The 20,088-nt window shown below is 32.6% G+C and overlaps 5 protein-coding genes across 5 annotated transcripts; 3 read left to right on the top strand and 2 right to left on the bottom strand.

Moving 5' to 3' along the window:
* Window positions 1-643: 643 nt before the first annotated feature.
* On the top strand, window positions 644-2,725 carry HELRODRAFT_163725 (hypothetical protein; the record flags this gene model as incomplete). The annotated part of the gene is made up of 7 exons (XM_009027519.1): window positions 644-742; window positions 925-1,092; window positions 1,344-1,424; window positions 1,531-1,644; window positions 1,736-1,920; window positions 2,040-2,193; window positions 2,561-2,725. The coding sequence occupies 7 exons, from the start codon at window positions 644-646 to the stop codon at window positions 2,723-2,725; spliced, it is 966 nt and encodes a 321-aa protein (XP_009025767.1).
* Window positions 2,726-4,789: 2,064 nt separating this feature from the next.
* On the top strand, window positions 4,790-7,719 carry HELRODRAFT_67865 (hypothetical protein; the record flags this gene model as incomplete). The annotated part of the gene is made up of 7 exons (XM_009026901.1): window positions 4,790-4,852; window positions 5,304-5,471; window positions 5,621-5,720; window positions 5,849-5,979; window positions 6,087-6,117; window positions 6,277-6,374; window positions 7,645-7,719. The coding sequence occupies 7 exons, from the start codon at window positions 4,790-4,792 to the stop codon at window positions 7,717-7,719; spliced, it is 666 nt and encodes a 221-aa protein (XP_009025149.1).
* A 1,923-nt stretch (window positions 7,720-9,642) lies between these two features.
* HELRODRAFT_68419 (hypothetical protein) lies at window positions 9,643-10,977 on the bottom strand (the record flags this gene model as incomplete). The annotated part of the gene is made up of 4 exons (XM_009026979.1): window positions 9,643-9,870; window positions 10,169-10,232; window positions 10,652-10,787; window positions 10,908-10,977. 4 exons carry the CDS (start codon window positions 10,975-10,977, stop codon window positions 9,643-9,645), a joined length of 498 nt encoding a protein of 165 aa, XP_009025227.1.
* A 2,279-nt stretch (window positions 10,978-13,256) lies between these two features.
* Window positions 13,257-14,923, top strand: HELRODRAFT_163722 (hypothetical protein; the record flags this gene model as incomplete). The annotated part of the gene is made up of 6 exons (XM_009027518.1): window positions 13,257-13,332; window positions 13,462-13,593; window positions 14,060-14,164; window positions 14,303-14,454; window positions 14,625-14,729; window positions 14,861-14,923. The coding sequence occupies 6 exons, from the start codon at window positions 13,257-13,259 to the stop codon at window positions 14,921-14,923; spliced, it is 633 nt and encodes a 210-aa protein (XP_009025766.1).
* Window positions 14,924-16,251: 1,328 nt separating this feature from the next.
* HELRODRAFT_163721 (hypothetical protein) lies at window positions 16,252-19,122 on the bottom strand (the record flags this gene model as incomplete). The annotated part of the gene is made up of 3 exons (XM_009027517.1): window positions 16,252-16,692; window positions 17,242-17,423; window positions 18,153-19,122. 3 exons carry the CDS (start codon window positions 19,120-19,122, stop codon window positions 16,252-16,254), a joined length of 1,593 nt encoding a protein of 530 aa, XP_009025765.1.
* Between the last annotated feature and the right edge of the window lie 966 nt (window positions 19,123-20,088).

Below are 20,088 nucleotides of genomic sequence, written 5' to 3'. Positions count from 1 at the left end.
ATATCGCCGGGCTCTTCAATATCGCCGGGCCCCTAAATATCGCCGGGCTCCTGGGCATTTGCCCCCCCCTCTCGGCGGTACTGAAAACAACCACGAGAACACAGAAACGTTGGAAATGGAAATACATTTGACATTTTTGAAACTTTAGAAAAAAAAACTAAAAACTTACGAAAAAATTATTATAATTAAATTAAACCTATTTTAATAAATTGATTTTAATAAATTTTAATATATATATATATATATATATATATATATATATATTGTTATTTTAATCAATATATTACTATGTTAACATATTTAAATACGATATAAACGTTTTTAAAATTTTTCTATTTTTATCTCAATCAACTTCTGCATATTAGTGGGAGGCGCTTTTGTAACTCTCTATTAGAGATAGTGATGTAAACAATCATAAATGTAAACAAATTTTAACATTGTAGTTCGGAATGTAAACTTATGCCTTATTTTGTATTTTTGTATTAATTTAGTTTCTATTTATTTCAAATTTTATTTAATTTGAGAATTTAATGTAATTTAACTGTTTTTAAATAACAAGAAAGAATACTGAGTACTGAATATATTTTTTATTAATTTTATTTTTTTACTTGATTAATAATAATTAAAAAAATTTATATTGTTCATGTGGTATCAATGTCATATCAAGGTGTTGAATGTTGAGTTTGAAGGCAGACCAGCTGATGATTCTGACATTGATGGAATTAAAGTACTCTTGAGGCAAGTTAGTTACATGATATCATAATTATTTATTTATTGGCGTTCATTTCACTTTCAAATTTTATTTAAAATAGCTGTCATCGTCTTCAAACTTTCAATCTCACATTCACCATCGGATCTTCTACTCAACATAGTAATACAAGCAATCGTCAACTTCGCTTTGCCATCGCTCAAAATTTTCGTCAGCTTAAAACAGCAAGCAATATTGCTGGTCGTGCATTCCGACATGCTGCTCCTCACGTTGGGATTTCGCTTCCTCTAAAGATTAGGAACTGTAGCTCTACACAGTCCTTCAAGTCATCATTAAAAACATTTTATTTTGATAGTGCATTTGTTTATAAACGTCTGACAGAGGTTGTTTTTTATTTCGAGGGCACCTCAGTTGCTTGCCAGGGCACTTTATAAGTCATAATTATCATTATCATTTATTCACTTCCTGTTGTGGCTCTTTATAATATAAATATAACTAATTTTCCTATTGGATTTGTTTATGAAAAAATAAATGTGAGTTTTTGATCAATGTCAAATTAGTAAGAATCAGTAAATTTCATTTGTGTTGTCATGGTTGAATTTTGAATATTTAATTTTTTTTTTTCCTGTTGCAGTTGTTTCTCATGGGATCTGTTGACAGTTATGAATTAGCAAAATTATTGATTTCTCAGAACTATGTTGGCTCAGTCCTACATGTTGGTTTGATTCCATTATTTTTTGCGTCAGCTTTAAATGTTAACTCATATTTTTCTCCAAATGTCAGGTTTATATCATTTTAAATTTAATTTATTTGTTGTACAGCAAGTCCTGTCTCAAAGTGATGAAGAGGATGAAGATGATGATGGTGACATGAATGAAGATAGTGCTTTACCAGTTTTTGGATTGTTAACAGTTATCAACTTGACTGAAAAAAATGTGAGATCACTGCTTATTATCATTTTATCTGCACATCATGCAAAAACCTTATTGTTAAACAATTATTTTTTTATGCTTCTTTCTTTTCCAGTCTTCAGATGTCGTCAAAAATTTAAAACTATTTCTTCAAGAAAGATGTAAAGAAAGTTCCTCAGCCAATGTGTATGAGGAATTTGTGTCAATTTTGAATTCAAAGCAAGAGCAGATCGGATTCATAATAAATGAAAGAATCCTCGCTTCTTCTCAATTAGCCGTGCCTAATTTTGAATCACTGTGGTTAGTAGAATGTTCATCAATATGAAAATTTAAAATTTGTGTCAGTAATATTTCGACCCTTTATGTGAGTTATCAAGTTATCATATATCTTGTAATTTTATTTCAATTTGTTTTCAAAGGAAAGATGTGGAGAAGGCGAACAATAAGAACATGAAGTACAACTTCACCAAGTACATCATGCTGACCCGGTCTTCCAAAATGCTGTCCAAGAAGAAAAATCAAACAGAGGAACCACTTGAATTCTTGAATCCCGAAGATCAAATATTTCATGAGGTTGTTTCACTTCAACTGCTAATCACATTTATTTTTTAATCAATTTAATTGTTAATCACATCTGGTTTGAGGATCATAATTCTTTTCTTTTTATTTATAGATTGACAAAATAGTCTTTCATGTTATTAAATTTATGTTGTTACTGGAAAAGTTATGTGTCCTAGATAGATGTATCTATTAAAATGTCAAGTTTATAAAAACTATATTGTTTATTATTAATTCAATTGTGTTCAGCCAGTTTTTATATTCATTTTTCTGGGATTTTACACGCTATGCCTATCAGATGAAATCAAAATATGATTTAATAGTGATCCTAACATATTCCAAACCAACTAACTCATCTTCGTAAAATACAACGAACCTACAGCACAGTTTGTTGAGTTTCAGCTACACTCTAGAGGGCCAGCATGACACGTTGATTGACATGAAGTCATCTGAAATTTTGAACCAGCAGCAAGAACCGTTGAGGACCATCATCGTTTTCGAATCATCAAAAATACCAGCCATAATGAATGAAATGAAAACTTTATGAAATATTATCAACAATTTATTTAAAATTTTAATTTATTGTTTATCTTAACTGATTAATTTGAAAATTTGAACTTGATTTGAGTGTTGGTTATTGGGAGATAAGAAACATTCTTTTATAAATTTATTAAATAGTAAAAATTAAAAAAAGTATAATTATATTTATTGAATTAGAATCTGACAAATGCAATATATGAATGATTGTGCGTGTATGCGCTTGTGTGTGTGGTGTATGTGTGTGTGTGACCATCTTAAATTCGCTTATGTGATAACGTTGACCGGTTGGAGTCAAAGAACAAGAAAGGAAGGAATTGCGAGCTCTGTGTGTAATCTTTATTTTGTTTTTCATCTTCTGACCCAGGCATTCGTTCTTTCAAACAAAGGTGTACGCACAGGTGACTTTAAGCTGGAGCTAGCCTATCGTATATCTTCCATTGTACTCTCTACTGGAAGCAAAAGAAGTAATGACGTCATGCATCCGTTTTAATTGATATAATATAGTCAGCAGGGTTGTAACAAGACTGCTTTTTAAAAACAAGACAAAGACATTGAGAGCTCAAGAAGAGACTTTCGAAGACTAAACAAGAAATTCGAGACAAAAACGAGACCAAGACGTAAAAAATTTTGCATATATATTTATATGCGTAAGTTTGTACATGTATATATTGAACATTTATTTGTGTACACGTAGTGTATGTTAACCAATGAACGTATTTTATATATGCAAAATGATATGAACGTGAAGAGTTACGATTGTAGAGCTTGGGTCATCTGGTTGATGTGACTATCTTGATTATGTTGTAATTATTTTAAAATTATCATTAACACGAAGCAATATATGTTATGTTTAACATATGTGGGCATGCACGCATAGTCACGCGTGTTATTATGTTTTAATGTATTGTTATAACCGTGCTACCGAACGCACTAGATTCTAGCGTATTCTAGAATGTTCTAGTGACTGGAGCATTCTAGAGTAGACTTGAATCGGACCATCTAGAAGAATCTAGAAACGACGCTTGCGAAGAGTATATAAGCGCACGTCACAAGAAGATTAGCGATTAGTGAAATTCGTGACTTTGTAAATTCGTGACTCTGTGATTTTGTGAATAGCGATATTATTTAAAGCGATATTTGATTTGTTTGTTGACGTTGTCATAGCGATAGATTTTGAACAATTTAAAAGTCAATTGTTGCGTTAATTTGAATTTGCTAGAAATAAACGATTAGTTGATTTTTTCTGTAAATAAAGTTTAATAACTAATAACTGTTTGGAGTATTTTATTCAATCGAAGATTTGAACCCGTCGCATCGTAAATCGGTTACGACAGCGAGTATTATAACAGTATGTTTATAGAAGAATTTATTAAAAATAAGTTAAAACTTATATAAGTTGAATATCGTACGTCAATCTATCAATCAAAATGTATAAAAAATAATTTCCTATCTGTGTCTTGTTTTCAAGACGTATCAAGACAGTAAAAAAAACGAGATCAAGAAGACTGACATTGTTTAAAATCATCGAAATCAAAACGGTTAGAGCTCGTCTTTAGACAACATCTCTCGAGACAACATCTCGTCTTGAGACGAGCCAGCCCTGATTGGGAAACCTCGATCTCAGCTGTCGACCGTTTATATAGTGTAATGACGTAATTTAATCCACGTCAACGTTCAGATCAAATATTCTAGGTAAATGGATTTGAATGACCAAACATGCATGATTCAAAATTAAAAAATATCAAAGTGGCCTCACTCTTCCTGCAATAAAGATATTAAAGCACACCATATTGACAATAGAATATACCTGAAGATGAAAATTGATGCACATCTTCGTGAGACGTCACCGATCATGTCACCGATTCCATCTCATTTTAACCTATATTTATAACTGAATCCACTTTTAAATTAATCAGCGATAGAGCATCCCTTATGACGTTGTCTTACAAAAATATAATCTATTACATTGCTAGTCATCCGATGCTGGTTCATTCGCAATAAGTTTTTTGGATTAGATCGCTAGAATTTTATAAGAAGTTTAGTTGATTTTGTTAAAAATTATTTTCTCATAATGGCTTGCGGAGGTTTCATGTGTTCCAGAAATGTCTTGATTCTACTCAATCTTATTTATTTCGTGAGTATCACCATCATCTCATCTGCTAATCACATTGTCCTGTTTTTTTTTTAGTTTTTATTACTTATGTTTTTTTTCATTGTTGGTCCCCTTTGTTCGTTGTATGTAGCAGGGATCAATCAAAAAATCCATTTTAGCGTTAGTCGAGAAAGTACTGATGTAATTTTTTCTGCTACAAATAAGATTTTAGTTCCATTTTATTTTTGAGAAAATAAAATTAATAAATTTTTTTGGTTAATTCCTGTTTATATTGTATTGTATAGGTATTATAAATTATAAAGAAAGGTTTCTATAGTTATTCTTATAGTCATAGAAAATTATCTCAATCAGGCGATATTTTTACACAATGAGTAAGCAGTAAGGAGTACATGAAATAAAATAAATTATGTTATTTGAAAATTTATTTTCAGAAATAAATAAAGTTTTTAGAAATTTTTATTTAATGAAACAGTGTGTGGGAATGATGTTAGTGATCTTGGCTGGATATGCAAAAGCTATGGCAGTTATAACCACCATTCCTGTCATCAGTGCTATTATTGCATGTGGTGTCTTCCTTGCTCTCATTGCTGTGGTTGGGTTGATTGGTGCCATCAAGCACCATCAAGTCATGCTATTTTTTGTATCCTTTTCAACTATTATCTGGCTGTATTTAGGTTACACAAATTTTATGTTTAAAAATATTGTTATGATATAAATAAATAATCCAATCTAAAAATTCAAACATTATGATACCTTTTTCCTTAACTTAAATAAATTTTGTGTTGTCAGTACATGGTCATTTTGTTCTTAGTATTCATCTTTCAGTTCTCGATCGCTTGTGCTAGTTTGGCTCTAACTGATGAACAACAGCAGGAATTTTTCAGATTAGGTATGAAAATTTATTCAATGTATTTTTCCATTCTTAATATTCAGCTGTCCTCTTGCACCAGTGTTTAAAATAAATTCCATCTTTTTCTTATTTGTAATTAAATTAAATTGATTGAATGCTTGGAATAGGCTGGAAATTGGCTTCTGACGATTTGAAAGACAGGACCCAGCAGGCATTTCACTGTTGCGGCATGGACAGAGAACATCAGTTCAACAGCAGAACACCCTTTGAATATAGACATCCATTATGTTCCAAGGTTGTTCACATTCACGTTCAGTTTACTTCATTTTTCACATGATTAAGACTATTGATTGTAAAAATTTATGAATTTTCAATGAAATTTTTTTTGCATAGATTTTTGTTCAGTGTAAATCTGACATGAATGAGACATCTTGCTGTTCTGGCTACCCAGCAACTACAATGACTACTCTTCAAACGGCAACAGGAACAACATTTTCACCTACCAGTCACTCCAATTCGAACAACACATCGTCATCTTCCGTGACAAGAAAAATAACATTAATGACAACAACAACTACTACAACCCCTATGCCAGTGTGCCCACTTCCTGATTGCTGGAGTGTCGTTGAACCAAATTTGCATCAACTAGTCAGAGCCGTTGGGGCTATTGGATTGTTCTTCAGTTTCACTGAGGTTGAATTCTTTGTTTTTACTTTTGTTTTGCTGTTGAATTATTTATCTTGTTTTTTGTTGTCCATTTTGATGTTGTCCATTCATTTGTTCATTTATTTTACTGTGCACCACTTTTGTTTTATTTGTCCTAAAATTATTAACTATTTTTTTTAATTTAAACATTAAAAGCTGTTCTCAGTTTGGCTGACTGTAAAATTTCGCAACCTCAAAAGTCCAGACTTCAATCCCAGCATTTTTTTATAAGTATTGAAGTCTTGTAAGTTGTTATAAAAATAAATAGACCATATTTGGTATAATTAGGCTTATGAATTATTAATATCGACTTACTTTTATGTTATTTATTTTAAAAAATGATTTATTGCTTAGTTTTTATAGCTTAGATTAAATCCGGTGGGGGATATCATTAATTTAAATTTTCACTGAATGAATTTTTTTGTTTGTTGTCTTTTAACAAGTGTAATATGATGATATAATTACATTACAATCTCCTAAGTTCAAGTAGCAAAGATAAAGGAAGAAATGTCATTATAAAACACTTTTACTACTTGAACATAACAAGCTCAGTTGATATAATTGACGGTTCTTGATAGTTTCTGCCCAGTAACCTGTCACTATAACTCGTTAATTCTTGGTTTTCTCAAGGAGTTTTCAGTTTTTGATCAATTAATTTTATTTTAAGGAGTAATTTGTCTTTTGTTGACTTTTCAAATAATGCTTTGGGCTGGGTTACTGTCATTGTCTACTGGAATTAATTTTATTGACTTTTTCACTGTTGCTTCTGTTATCAATTACTCAATTATATTCACCACTTTGTGTAAACATTCTTACATGTTTATGTTACTGTGGTTTTAAAATGTTATCACATTAAGCACATCATTCCTCCCATTTCAATGCCAACATCAACACATACAAGTTAAGTATCAACATTTAGATTATTACAACAATAATTATATTTTTCAATTCTAAGGCAAGGTCAGCATGCCTACTCATAATGGCAACACAACCACACAACGTCAAAATATTCACATAACATCAACTTATCACATATCAACACAACCATACGACATCAGTATAACATCAATATATTCATATAGCGTCAAAACATATAACATAACTCACATAACTTAACATAGCCTCATGACATCAACGTAATCAAATATGATAACATAAAATGAAAATAAAATCACCATAATCTCAAATATCAACATAACCACGTAATACTAATTACTTAATGTTAATTACTTAATTAAATACTACTTCCACCATGCAGATAATAGGGATATGGCTGACGTTTAGGTACAGGAACCAGAAGGACCCTAGGGCTAATCCCAGCGCTTTTCTATGAATTGTTTCTACATATTGAATATATTAATGATATGTACATACATATATAATTATCTATACACTTATTTTTATTCCAGATTCATAATTTAAAATTTGATATGTAAAAATATTTTTTTGTTAACGTGATTTAATTGAAAAGGCTCTAGGGAAATCAATTTCAAATGAACATTGGTAAATTCCGTTTTGTTTTTATTAAATTTTTTATAAATAACCTAACATCCATAAAAAATTGGGAGTTTGTTGATGCTGGCCTAAACAAAATTCTGCGTTTGTAAACGTGATTTGTATATGCACGAACACTTATGTCCTATATATATATATATATATATTATAGATGTATATATATATATATATTTATATATATATATATATATATATACCATTGGCACTCCAGAGATTTAGAGATACTCTTACTTGATTGCTGGTATAACTTAAAATGGATGATGATGATAAAAGTATGGCAGTTTAACTAATGTTTAACTAGTAAAATATATATTAGTAGATATATTACATTAACTATATATATAGTGTATATAAATATATATATATATATATACATACAGTTAACGTATATAAACGCGAAAAGTAACCCTTCTGTAGAAATAAAATATGCTTTACAATAGCCTGTATCCGTATCTATATTTGCTTAATTGTCGTAACTGCTTCATTTTATCTTCTTATGCCGTATATTTTATTGTCTGTGTTTGATTCGTGTTAGTTTTGTGATTACTACGACGAACGTCATTCAGCGGCATTTACGCGTTAAAGAATTTAAAATTATTATTATGTATGGATTGAGTTATTTTTGTGACCTGAGCATTTATTGGTTCAATTTGTTTTGTTGATGTATATTAATTAATTAGTTTACATGGCTTAGTTGATAATTCTGTTGGCGATATTTTATTAAAATGTATAAATAAGATATTGCGAGATAGACATTGAAAGGCTGATTTGATAGCTTCACGTTCATCAGTGTAGCTGCTTAATTTTTATAAGCAAAATTTGAATCAACATATCCAACAACAAGATTTACTTTAAAATTGATTCAGTCTAATATTTTAATAATTTTTTTTAAATGAATGACTTGTTTAATAATGTCTCATCTCATAAAACGTTATAGAAGTACATTTTGTTACTGGTGTTCATAGAAGTTTATGTCATTAGGATTATACCTGACTAGTCCAAGTTTCTACTGAATTATTCACCTTGATGTTCTTGTGATTAGTTAATAAGTCATCCTCTCTCTCCAGCTCTCTCTCTCACCTTATATATGTTCGTAGACGTCAATTTTGCTCAATATATTTGTTTAGCCTAATATATATTCAATTACCATTATCCGTTTATTTTTAATTTTTGTCAAAATTACAATTTATTATATTAATCTGCAATAATTTGATTAAATGTAGTATCTTGGAGCATTATGAACTGTACTAGTCATTGTTTGAAAAGCATTATTTAAATTGGGATAATTTAAGTCTTTCAGGAATCTTCTATTTATCTTCAAACCATTAAAGATCTGTACGATGATATTTCCGTTCATCTACTCTACCATGTTATTGCCATGCCGTGCCATGTCAGTCATATTGTTTGCTCACGGGCGTTATTTTTTCTTCTATAAATTTGTATATTCATTTATTGATGCTAACTAAAGCCATGTAAACTTTTGTTAGACTTTAAATTGGTGAGTTCACAAACAACTGTATTTTACTCTATCTTCATATACTTTGAAATTGGCTTAACTTTCTTTAAAAATTTTAATGAATTTTTCTTTGATGTAAATAAATAAGCTTTAAAGATTGATAAATAAATGTCTGATTTCAAAATATTTCATTTGTTATTGACCATAGCAAAAAGTAAATTAAATCACACTGGCCATCTAGATGATAATAAAAAGTTTTTGAGAGTTTTTGAACATTTGTAGTTTTCATTTATTGTTCAAGATTAATATTTTACCCTGCAAAGAACTTAGCGATCCGTAACTTGGGAGACAGAACTCATCCTTACACCTTAACATCGCTGGATCAACAGTTCTCAACTGATTGTTGCTCTCTAGCAATTGATCAAGATCCCATATGTGCGGCTTCAAACTTTTTCCTTGAACAGCAAATATGTACAGCTCTTTTGATTCTTTATTTTCTCCATGTATGATGTCCTTTTGGAATCTAATGAACGAGTCCTCTTTTGACAAATCCGCATTATTCATCAAGTAGAATATGTGACTTACTTCATATGATGGCTTCAATAGTTGTATCAAATCTTCTTCATATTCGGTCTTTACAACCAAGAAACCTGATTAAATGGATACAGTTAACCTTAGACTAACTTAAAATATTTTTTGCACCAATTTCTCATTTGAAATAAGTAAAATAACGGATACGACTAGATTGAAATAACTGGTCTAAATATAACACAGATAATAAAAGATGAAACGTAAAAAACACACCGGTGACTAGAGCCCAATGAGCCTTCACGCCATTTTTCATGCATGGCTCGTTGTTGAAATCTCTGTCATAACTGGTAGCAAGGTTCAACATTTGAAACAACATTCATTCATTTTATGCACAGAAGATTAAAATGATTAATCTCAGAAAATAATAAGAAACTTGATGCGATTCATACAGAAATTTTATAGAAAGTTTATTTTGTATTTAATATTATAAACCATACAATAATGAGTTGAAACAATTACGTGTAAAACAATTTTTTGTTAATGTTTTAGCAGGTTAAAATCATGAAAATGTGAGTTGTGTGTAAATCCCAAACGAACGCATGCAAAGGCAGCCAACACCTATTAGAGATAGTTTTATAAACACAAAACTTCACTTATAGTTGGGTTGTAATAATGAACTTAAACAAGCTTATAAGGTTTAATACATTCTTCAAACGTGAGATATGAAATGTAAAATACATAATATTTAAACAAATTTACCAACGGCACAAGGATGGGATGGTGGTTAAAAAGAGCTTGCAAAATCAATTTTTTCTTTTCTCGAACATCAGTTGTGCTTTCTGTGATTCTTCCCTCAATGTTTTGATTGATATACTGAGCCAACTTCAATAAATTTTTTACTGATGGAAAAAACAAAATTTCAAACAAGCATCAATAATTATAAATGCCAGAATAAAAAAGTGATATAAAATTGTTGTCACTTTAAACTAAAATAGAAATTCTTTAATAATTTTGCATACTACTAAACATTTCTCCTTGCTTTGTGAATCCCAGTGATTTGGCAAGTTGTATGATATTTTCTATCTCCATTTCATTGTTCTTCATTTCTGGTGTCAGGATTTGAAGTGCCATGCTTAGAGCTGCCAATCCACAGCTGAATGCATAAATGCATTAACCAAATTAATTTCAGAACAGTTTAGTTTGCGTGTATTATTATAAGAAATAATGAAAAAACTAGGTATACAAACCAACCTTGGTCCATTTTGAACAACAGGTGATACATGTGAAATGGATATAATGTAATGCAAGAGCCCACACTTTTCATTCTGATTTGCTTCAATATTAGCTATATTAAGTTTTCTTGAATAAATTTTATTAATTAGAGTTTTTGAAATTTATAAACATTTGAATTAATAAAATATTTATTTATTACTTGTGATTTAAAAAGCAGGATGCCTTGCTAGCATTTTCAAACCTGATAATCAAGGTTTCTATAATTTTTTGTGATGATTCATTGTTCTCTATATCAAACTCTTTATTTTTTAAGGCCAACAGATTATCTCTAACTAACTGCTTGGTTAATTTTTTTACATCTAATAAAAGAGAAGAAACCGGTGGTGTGTTTGCTATTACAATACCATCATCAGCATTACAAACTTCATTCTTCTGGGAAAGAAGATGCAAAGCCATCAGACAAGGAAAGTGCTGAATGTTGTTTTCATGTTTTTCAAATATTAAAATAATTTAATTAATAATTACAATATTTAATTGATTATTACAATATTATTAATATTATTTTGAATTGAAAACCATGGAATCAAGAAAATGATTAATTAATTTCATTATTTTATTACAGTAACTAGTAATGTATAAGTAAAATATGTTAAATATTAATTAATAAAATAAATATTGAAATTAAATTAAATATAATAATTAATAATTTTAATATGATATTGAATTATTGATAATACTAATAATAGTAAATACTAAATATTATTTACTATCATATATTATGATTATAACATATCTAACTAGAAGATTAGTTGAGTTCTAGATTTAGATATTATTTTAGAGAGTATTTATTTTATAGAGATAGAGTAGTAGACAGATAACACACAACACAGAGATCCAGTTCTGTACTTTATAATTATAATACTAACTAATTTTTCTACTAGAAAGTAAACATTGTATATTATAAATAAATTAATCATAATAAAGACGATACAACATTTAATTTGTAATTACTGAATTAAATCCATTAAAATTGCCTACCGACGGCCGATTCCGAGTGCAAAATTCTAGATCTAGCCCCTGCGCCAAGATCTTCAAGAACTTGCTTGACGCAGAAGTGGGAGTCGAAAGATATCTATCAAATATATATTGTATAGCATATATATATAATGTTGTATTCTAATGCCTATATATGTAATTATATAGAATACGTATTCTTTCATACATTAATAGTTCATATAAAAATATAATTATATAAATTCCTCTATAATATATTGAAATGTATGTAAAGCTTGTATTCTGCACCAGCTATTGAAAAGTGTATACGCGGTATTTATCAATCCAATCCATGTTCAATTTTTCTTCTTTCTCGTACCTTATCCTTTCAGGACATTGGCGACCATCGACCTTCACAAAACCCGATCACCAGAAAAATGTAACACGCCAGTATTTTTAATTTTGATGATATTCTGATTTTACTGTTGGTGAGGATGTTTCTCATTCTAGAATGTGCATCTTTCGCCATAGCTATTCTTCGTTTGATATCCACATAACATTTACAACCTGAGATAATCAGATTTCCGAAATAATTGAAGCTGTTGACCTGTTTCACCTGTCTAATTAACGATTATGGAGCAGATCGGGGACTTTTGCTTTTACTGCGATAACCATGCACTCTGTTTTGTTGATGTTAATTTGCAAGCCTTTCCTTTCACTTTAAAAAACCAGTTGGGAAATAATTGTTTGCAGTTTTTTCCATAGGATCAGCTATAAGAGCTGTATTATCAGCATATCTTGCATTGTTTATAAGATCTGTATTATCAGCATATCTTACATTATTTATATTTACACCTCCAATGGAAATGTATAATCCTTATTTTTCGCTGTTATTACCCTCTCTCTTCAAAGTTTAAAATTTCTTCATACTTTTATAAAGAGTATTCCTTATATCATTTTGCAACAACTGAAATTTCTCCAGCTTCTAGCTTTCAGTGAAAAGTATTGAAGTAGATGAACTATAAAATAGTTTGGCGAATGTCCCATTATTATTAAATGCTGACGTAATGCTGTTTATTTGCTTTGCAATTCGTATTAAAAAATAAAACATCTTGAGTGTTTGGTTTTCGTTGAACTAGAGAATGGCTGAATACGATGTTGGAGGTAAACGAGTAAGAGCCAACAAGTTGGCGGAGGTTCTTGTTAGGAAAACTCACTGTCAGTAGAATTCTCTATGTTTTGCTAATTAAATTTTTGAATTTTATTTCTTTAAACATTATATTATATCATCAGATTTTCAATATAAATGTACAAATTACATTTTAAAAGAATTTGTTTCATCTACAGTCACTGCCGGTGAAGTTAAAAGGTTAATGGAATTGTTCGACGAGATGACAACGTACAAACTTGCTAGACGGGAATATTGCAAATTTATTTTTGAGCAATTTGACATCGACGATGAAATAATCCTTGAGAGAAGTAACTTTTTAATTCGAACCATATATCAACATATAGTGTGGTATTATTGTTTTTTTAGGCCGTTTTCAACTTTTGTTTGGGATTTTTCGATTTCAATCTTCGTAGCAATCATCAAGTTTAACTATAGTCTGGATTTCCTTTCAGTTGGACCAATCTAGATGCAATATAGCGGCATCTTATCGATATAATTTTCTTGAAAAATAAAAGTATTTCTTTTTTTAAGCGCATTTTCCCGGTTAGCGATAATAGTGATGATGTAAATGTGGTTCGCATCTTCTACACTATGGTCGTTGTCAAATCTTTCAAAATGCGTTTATTTCTTACATTTCATTGATTTGTTGCATAAAAACTTTTTCCTAATAACTTTAATCTGTTGTTAATCTCTTATTTTTAAGGAATGATTTATAAACAAGCAAAAAGAATTATATTGCCATGAAAAGTCATTGCTAAAAAATGTTTTTTGTAGTATTCAAAGTTACCGTGAAAAGTAAAGAGAGTAAGGTGGACATAGCAGAATTCATTCACACCATGTCAGTTATGCTCAGAGGGACGACAGAGGAACGAATCAAATGTAAAAAAATTTTTTAATTTTTTCATACATTTGCTTGTTTTCAACTTGAATATATCAATTCTGGATTTTTAAGGTATTTTTATGCTTTCGATAATTGAGCTAGATATAAATTTTAGATTGCATTATAAATTACGTCAGTCTGCTTTGAAGTTTACAATCTCAGTAAAAACAGTTACATCAGCAAATTCGACATCATTCAACTGCTTAAGAATTCAATCCTGAAGCCGCCAACAAATGTTGAGTTGGAAGATTTTTTGAAGGAACTCATCGAATTAACAATCAAAAAATTGGTTATTAATGGGACTTATTTTCTTATTTTAAAACGAGTTAATTTCTAAATAAGCTGTATGTTATGATTGCTGTCAATAAAACATATATTTAACATCATTTTGAAAAGCTGATGTGTCAAAAGTGTTATTATTAAACATTTAATATTGCAAATTTATTTTTTACTTTCCAGACATCTAATGAAAATCAGCGGATCTACATTAATGATTATAGGTCAGCTATCCTTAAGCAACCTCAGTTAATGCAGTGTTTGGGCGTTGTATTTCCTTGTCCCTCGGTTTGCGATTACTGGATTACATAACTTCATTTCGCAAACAAAATTAATATAAATTAATTTTTTTATTTAATCAAAATTTTGAAAGTATACCGATTAAGAATACAATGCTTTATTCAATAACTTATTTTCAGAAAGTTGAAGCCTTTCAGCAATGCTACTTCTCAAGAGAAAAAAGTTCTGATAAATGCAAATAACGTTTTTCTTTTAACTACGGGCCATAAAAATACGATAAGCTAATGAATAAAAATTCCAAAATGAATCTTCATTAATTAATTTGGTTTTCTTGATGGTATAGTATAGTGTTTTACTGATTGATACTTGATACTAAGAGTGCAGCAGCAACAACAACAATAATAATAATAATAATAAAAGGTTAAAGGTCATAGATGTAGAGGCTGATACATCAAGATGTCTATGATACAAACACACACATAAGTATATATTTACTCATTCATTCTTTCATTCATACATTCGTTCATTCATACATTCATTCGTTCATTCATAAATTCATTCATTCAATTTGTATGCGCCCACACGCCCGTTAAGGAATAAACATTTTATAAAGATGAATTTGCGTGTGGTCGCTTGAGTGACGTCATCGTCATCACTATTATCATCAGCGAATTCGTCATCATCGCCATTATTATTATTATTGTAATTGCATTTTTATCATATTCATTGTTATAATCATTGCTATAATTATTATCATCGTCGTCATCATCATCGTCGTCATCATCATCATCATTGTAATCATCGTCACAATCCCCCATCATCCTTACAATCGTCGTCACAACCATTATTTTAAACGAAAAATCAACACCTAACAGCTACGTAAGAACTTGCATGTACTGTAGTTTCAAAACTAAATCAACTAAACCGGATATCCTTTGCCACTTATTACAACCTTACTCATCATCATCATTCTCTCTCTTACTCCCACACACACCACACACAAATATTTTATTTATTTATTTAAAAAAACTGGAAGGCCAGAACTCATTACAAACCAGTTTAACTTGTACGGCCTTCGTAAGTACATAAAACAATTACATATACAACACATACCAAAATAAATTTACATACTCTAATGTATAATCATGGAGGCTAAATAGCATGTAAGAAGTGTAATAAGAAGAAAAAAATTAACAAGAGTACAGAAATGTTTATCAGTGACTTAATAAAATGAAAAATTAACAAAGAGGTCACACATAGACGGTGGAAATGAGAGGTGTAATAAACATCATTGACTGAGTGTAGGAAGATAAGTGTAAAATACTGAAAGTATATAAAAGAAAAGTGGTAAAACGAAAGCCAATGTTAACAAAATATGAAATAATTCAATAGAAGCAATGTGTGTGTGTGTGTATGTATGTGTGTGTATGTATGTGTGTGTATGTATGTATGTATGTATGTATGTATGTATGTATGTATGTATGTATGTATGTATGTTAAAACCAAATCAGCGATGAGTGACACTAAACAGTCAAACATCTGAAAAAATCGGTTAACAATTGATATCTCGTTATTCGCTCACGTCGGCGTTTAATTGAACATTTTCGGTAACACAGACGCGCAAAAACCTTTGCAGCAAACAAGATATATGATTCATGGCGAAAAATAGCTCTCTGCTGTCGCCAGACCTGCCACTTATCATTTTGCAAATCTTTTTAAAAAATATTGAAGTGTTGTTGTCCATCGGGCCAAGAACCTCGATGCAAACAGGTAAAAAATCCATCGAGGGCAGGGCACCTTCATATTTTTTAAACTTTTCATCCGATGCCCTGGTTGCGGCCAAACCACTTTCTTTGCTGGTTAAGTGCACGTACCGTTCCGCTAATGTGCCCGGAACGGTTACGTCCCACGCCAGGCATCTACGGCTCTCCAAGGAATCAACGTGCAGCCATCCGGACGTTTCCATCCAACGCGGAAATCCCGAGGGCTCTTTAAGAACGGGTATTGAAGCCTTGGAGAAAAGCCGGCAGATGTAATCATTTAATGCGGAATGGCGCAACTGACGACCTCCACCTAAACGACAGACCAGGCCGTGGTGACCGAGTTCGTTAGCTTCCGCACCGCACCTACACAGATATTTATGGTGGACCGTTAAACCCAGACGAAAACCAATGGCCATCCTGACCGTCTCATCATCCAGTCGGGTACCCACCGATGAGTTGGGCCAGGATCTCAACCAACCGCAGCCCGCGTCGCTTGACGCGGCCAGCAGACGAGCCGAAGTTGCATCGTCGGGACTAGAGGACAACAAAAACTGAAAAGTTGTTTTGTATGCCTCTTCCAGCAACCGAGCTTGAAAATGTTTTGCTCGGTTGGGTGATGCTGGTAGGGTACCAAGATTCGTGAAAGATTGCCGGAGCAGGGCAGACTGCAGGTCGAGCGTGGCAGCGGCAGATGATTTGTAAACAATAGGTGCCAGCTGGACTACGCTTAACAACCCCAGTCCCCCAAACCGAACCGGCAACTGGGCCTGAGACCAGCCCCTGTCTGTCAACTCAACATTGCATAGGGCTGACAAAGCTGACCTCAGGGCGCCATCGAATCCGCCCAAAATGGATACATCAACCGAGAAGGATGTACGAAGGAAATACATCAATCTAGGCAAACTAAGGGCGTTGCGGACGATGGTCAGCGCGTCGTGGACCGGAAGATGAGACACTCGGTCGAGGGCGAATTTCAGCTCTGCGAGTTTTTTATTAAAAAAAGTGTTTTGAAACTCACCCTCCATCAATGGGGTGCCCAAGAAGCTCAATGATGCCTCAGACACTAAGGGCACTTCCGCCAGTGTCTGTGGCATTTCAAAAGAGTTGTTTGCGTACAATTCGCATTTTTTAATATTAAGCTCAAGCCCAATGATGGAGGCATTGTCTTTTAAAGACAGGAAATCAGTAGCTAAAATTGCACCCTCGGCGGCCAAACTGATATCGTCCAGGTAGCCGCAAACGAATTTTGAAAGAGATTTTTCCAACACCGGGTGTAGGGTCAGAGCAAACAACATCGGCCCCAAAGGGTCATCCTGTTGCACCCCCTCGGACGATTCCATCACCCAGGTGTTATAACCAAGAGAAGAGATTCGGCCATATGCGGAGTGGCAGTAATTGTAAATTTGGGGACAGAGCCGTTTGACTGCCTCCAGCATCGAATCTCTCCTCAGGGTATTAAAGGCATTCCTGAAGTCAATTTTTAAAAAACCCCATTTATCGGGTAAGTCCAGAACCAATTTACGGGCCGCATGTACGGCCGCCTCTGCTCCTCCTTTCACCCCAACGCCCAGTTGAATTGGGTAAAGTTTCGCCTTGGTTTCTTCCAACACCAAGATCAGAGCACATTTGCTGGCCAACCTTCTCCAAAAGTTACCGACCACAATAGGTCTAACTCCCCCATCTTTTTTTGTCAACGCTATCAAACGACCCCCGAAAAAGAAACGGCTGGCGGCGGATGGGCACGCGCCAGATAAAATTATATTTATAAACTGTGTTAGGGAGCTTACAAACTCGTCAATGGGCAGTGGGCCTGAAATTAAATCTTTAATGTGCTGGAGCCTTAGGCAGTCAAGGCCTCCAGACGAACCATTCCTAAATGACTTCAGGGCTGACAACACCTGGGTGGGTGAAACGCAACCATTTACGGTTTCCGGTGCAGGAAAGACTCGCCTGTCCGATGGTGACCTGGGGTGGATGGCGTTGAGTCTAACCAATGTCTCAGGCGAGTCCCCCGCCAGACCCTCGGGAGAGCAAACAAGCCTGACAGCCGCCGAAAGATTGCCCTGTTCTATGCGGGCGATTGCGGTTTGAATCCAACTGTTTGGATTGTTTTTTCGTGGCTTTATTGTATTGTCGATTTCAAAGCCAGCCGCAATAGACTCAACCTCCAATGTAGAGTAATCTGCCAATCGTTTGTTAACATGATTACCCTGGTTGAATCTTCGACCCCCTCTGGCAGGCTTTTTGAGGATATATGGGAAAAAACAATGGAGCCTGTACCAGTGAGTTGGGTCGCAAGGTTCATTACAAATTGCCGCCATGAGGGACATCAATTCTTTTATTACTTTTTCCCTACATGGTTTCGGCACATGATCAATAACCGGGGTTTTTCTCAAGGCGGCCGTCAGTCTGTCAAAAAAAGCGTTAAGGTCAGTTCCCATGGGAGCCTCCGTGACCGAAGCTGATGTACGTGCGGCTTTGCGACCCTCGTTGACAGGTGCAGCGCGGGGAGCCAAACCCGAAGGTCTTGTAGACCCGGCCGATGGTTGGTCGACCGCTTTCATAGACCCAGGGCATTCTTGACCCTTCTCTTTCCCTCCGTGCCGGTGTAATTTCCCGTCCGGTCTTAATTTATAGCGGTTGAAACAAAAAGTGCATTTGTGTAAAACCGGAGCCATAAATAAATATAAAATTAAAATTATTTTAATTAAAATACTAATAAAACTGCAAACATTGTTAAAACTTTAAACCAAAAAATAAAAATTAAAACAAAAATATTGCAAGGATGGTGTACATAAATGAAAAACGGAAAGCTAGTATTGTATACTATTTGATATTCATGAGTTTAAAAAAAAAAATTTTGGAAACGAAATAAAATTTGATAAAACCCACCAAACCACCATAAAATATCCAAAAAGCAAAAAGAAACAGTCCAAAACGTTAAAACCAATTTTAATAACCAAAAATTAGTCAAAACTAAAAACTAAAATCCCTAAAACCTTTAAAAACGCGAAATGTTACCAGCAAAATGTTTCAAGTCGGCCGGACCGTGTTGAGCTAACGAGATTTCGTATGAGATGTATGTATGTATGTATGTATGTATGTTAAAACCAAATCGTGATGAATGACACCAAACAGTCAAACATCTGATTAAAAGGGTTAAGGGTATGTATGTATGTATGTATGTATGTAAAGATGAATTTGCGTGTGGTCGCTTGACTGTGTTATTGTTTAAATATACCTACATACCTGTGGTTATGTGGGTGAATGGATACTATTTGGTGACCAGACAATTGGGTAATTGACATTGGGTAATGGACAATTGGGTATCGAGACAATTGGGTAATGGTCAATTGGGTAATTGACAATTGGGTAAATAACTGTCAAAAAATCCTTTAATTATTATTGAATATATTTAAAATTTTTTTACTTTATTTTTAAGCAAATTACATTGAAAGCACAAATACAAAAACACAAAAATATAATAAACAAAAATCCTTTAATTAAGCACAGATATAATTCAATGTGTCAAACTAACTTTGAAAACATTATTGACTGGCTTGCATTTTATTATAGCAGATTGGCTATCCTTCGTAAATACTTGATTTTGTCAGACTCATTTGCAAAATTTTGTACTTCATTAG

The sequence above is a fragment of the Helobdella robusta genome, assembly GCF_000326865.2.
Source record: "Helobdella robusta unplaced genomic scaffold HELROscaffold_5, whole genome shotgun sequence".
Taxonomy (NCBI): domain Eukaryota; kingdom Metazoa; phylum Annelida; class Clitellata; order Rhynchobdellida; family Glossiphoniidae; genus Helobdella; species Helobdella robusta.
The sequence above is the reverse complement of the archived record's forward strand: the minus strand, read 5'-3'. Positions and strand labels throughout refer to the sequence as shown.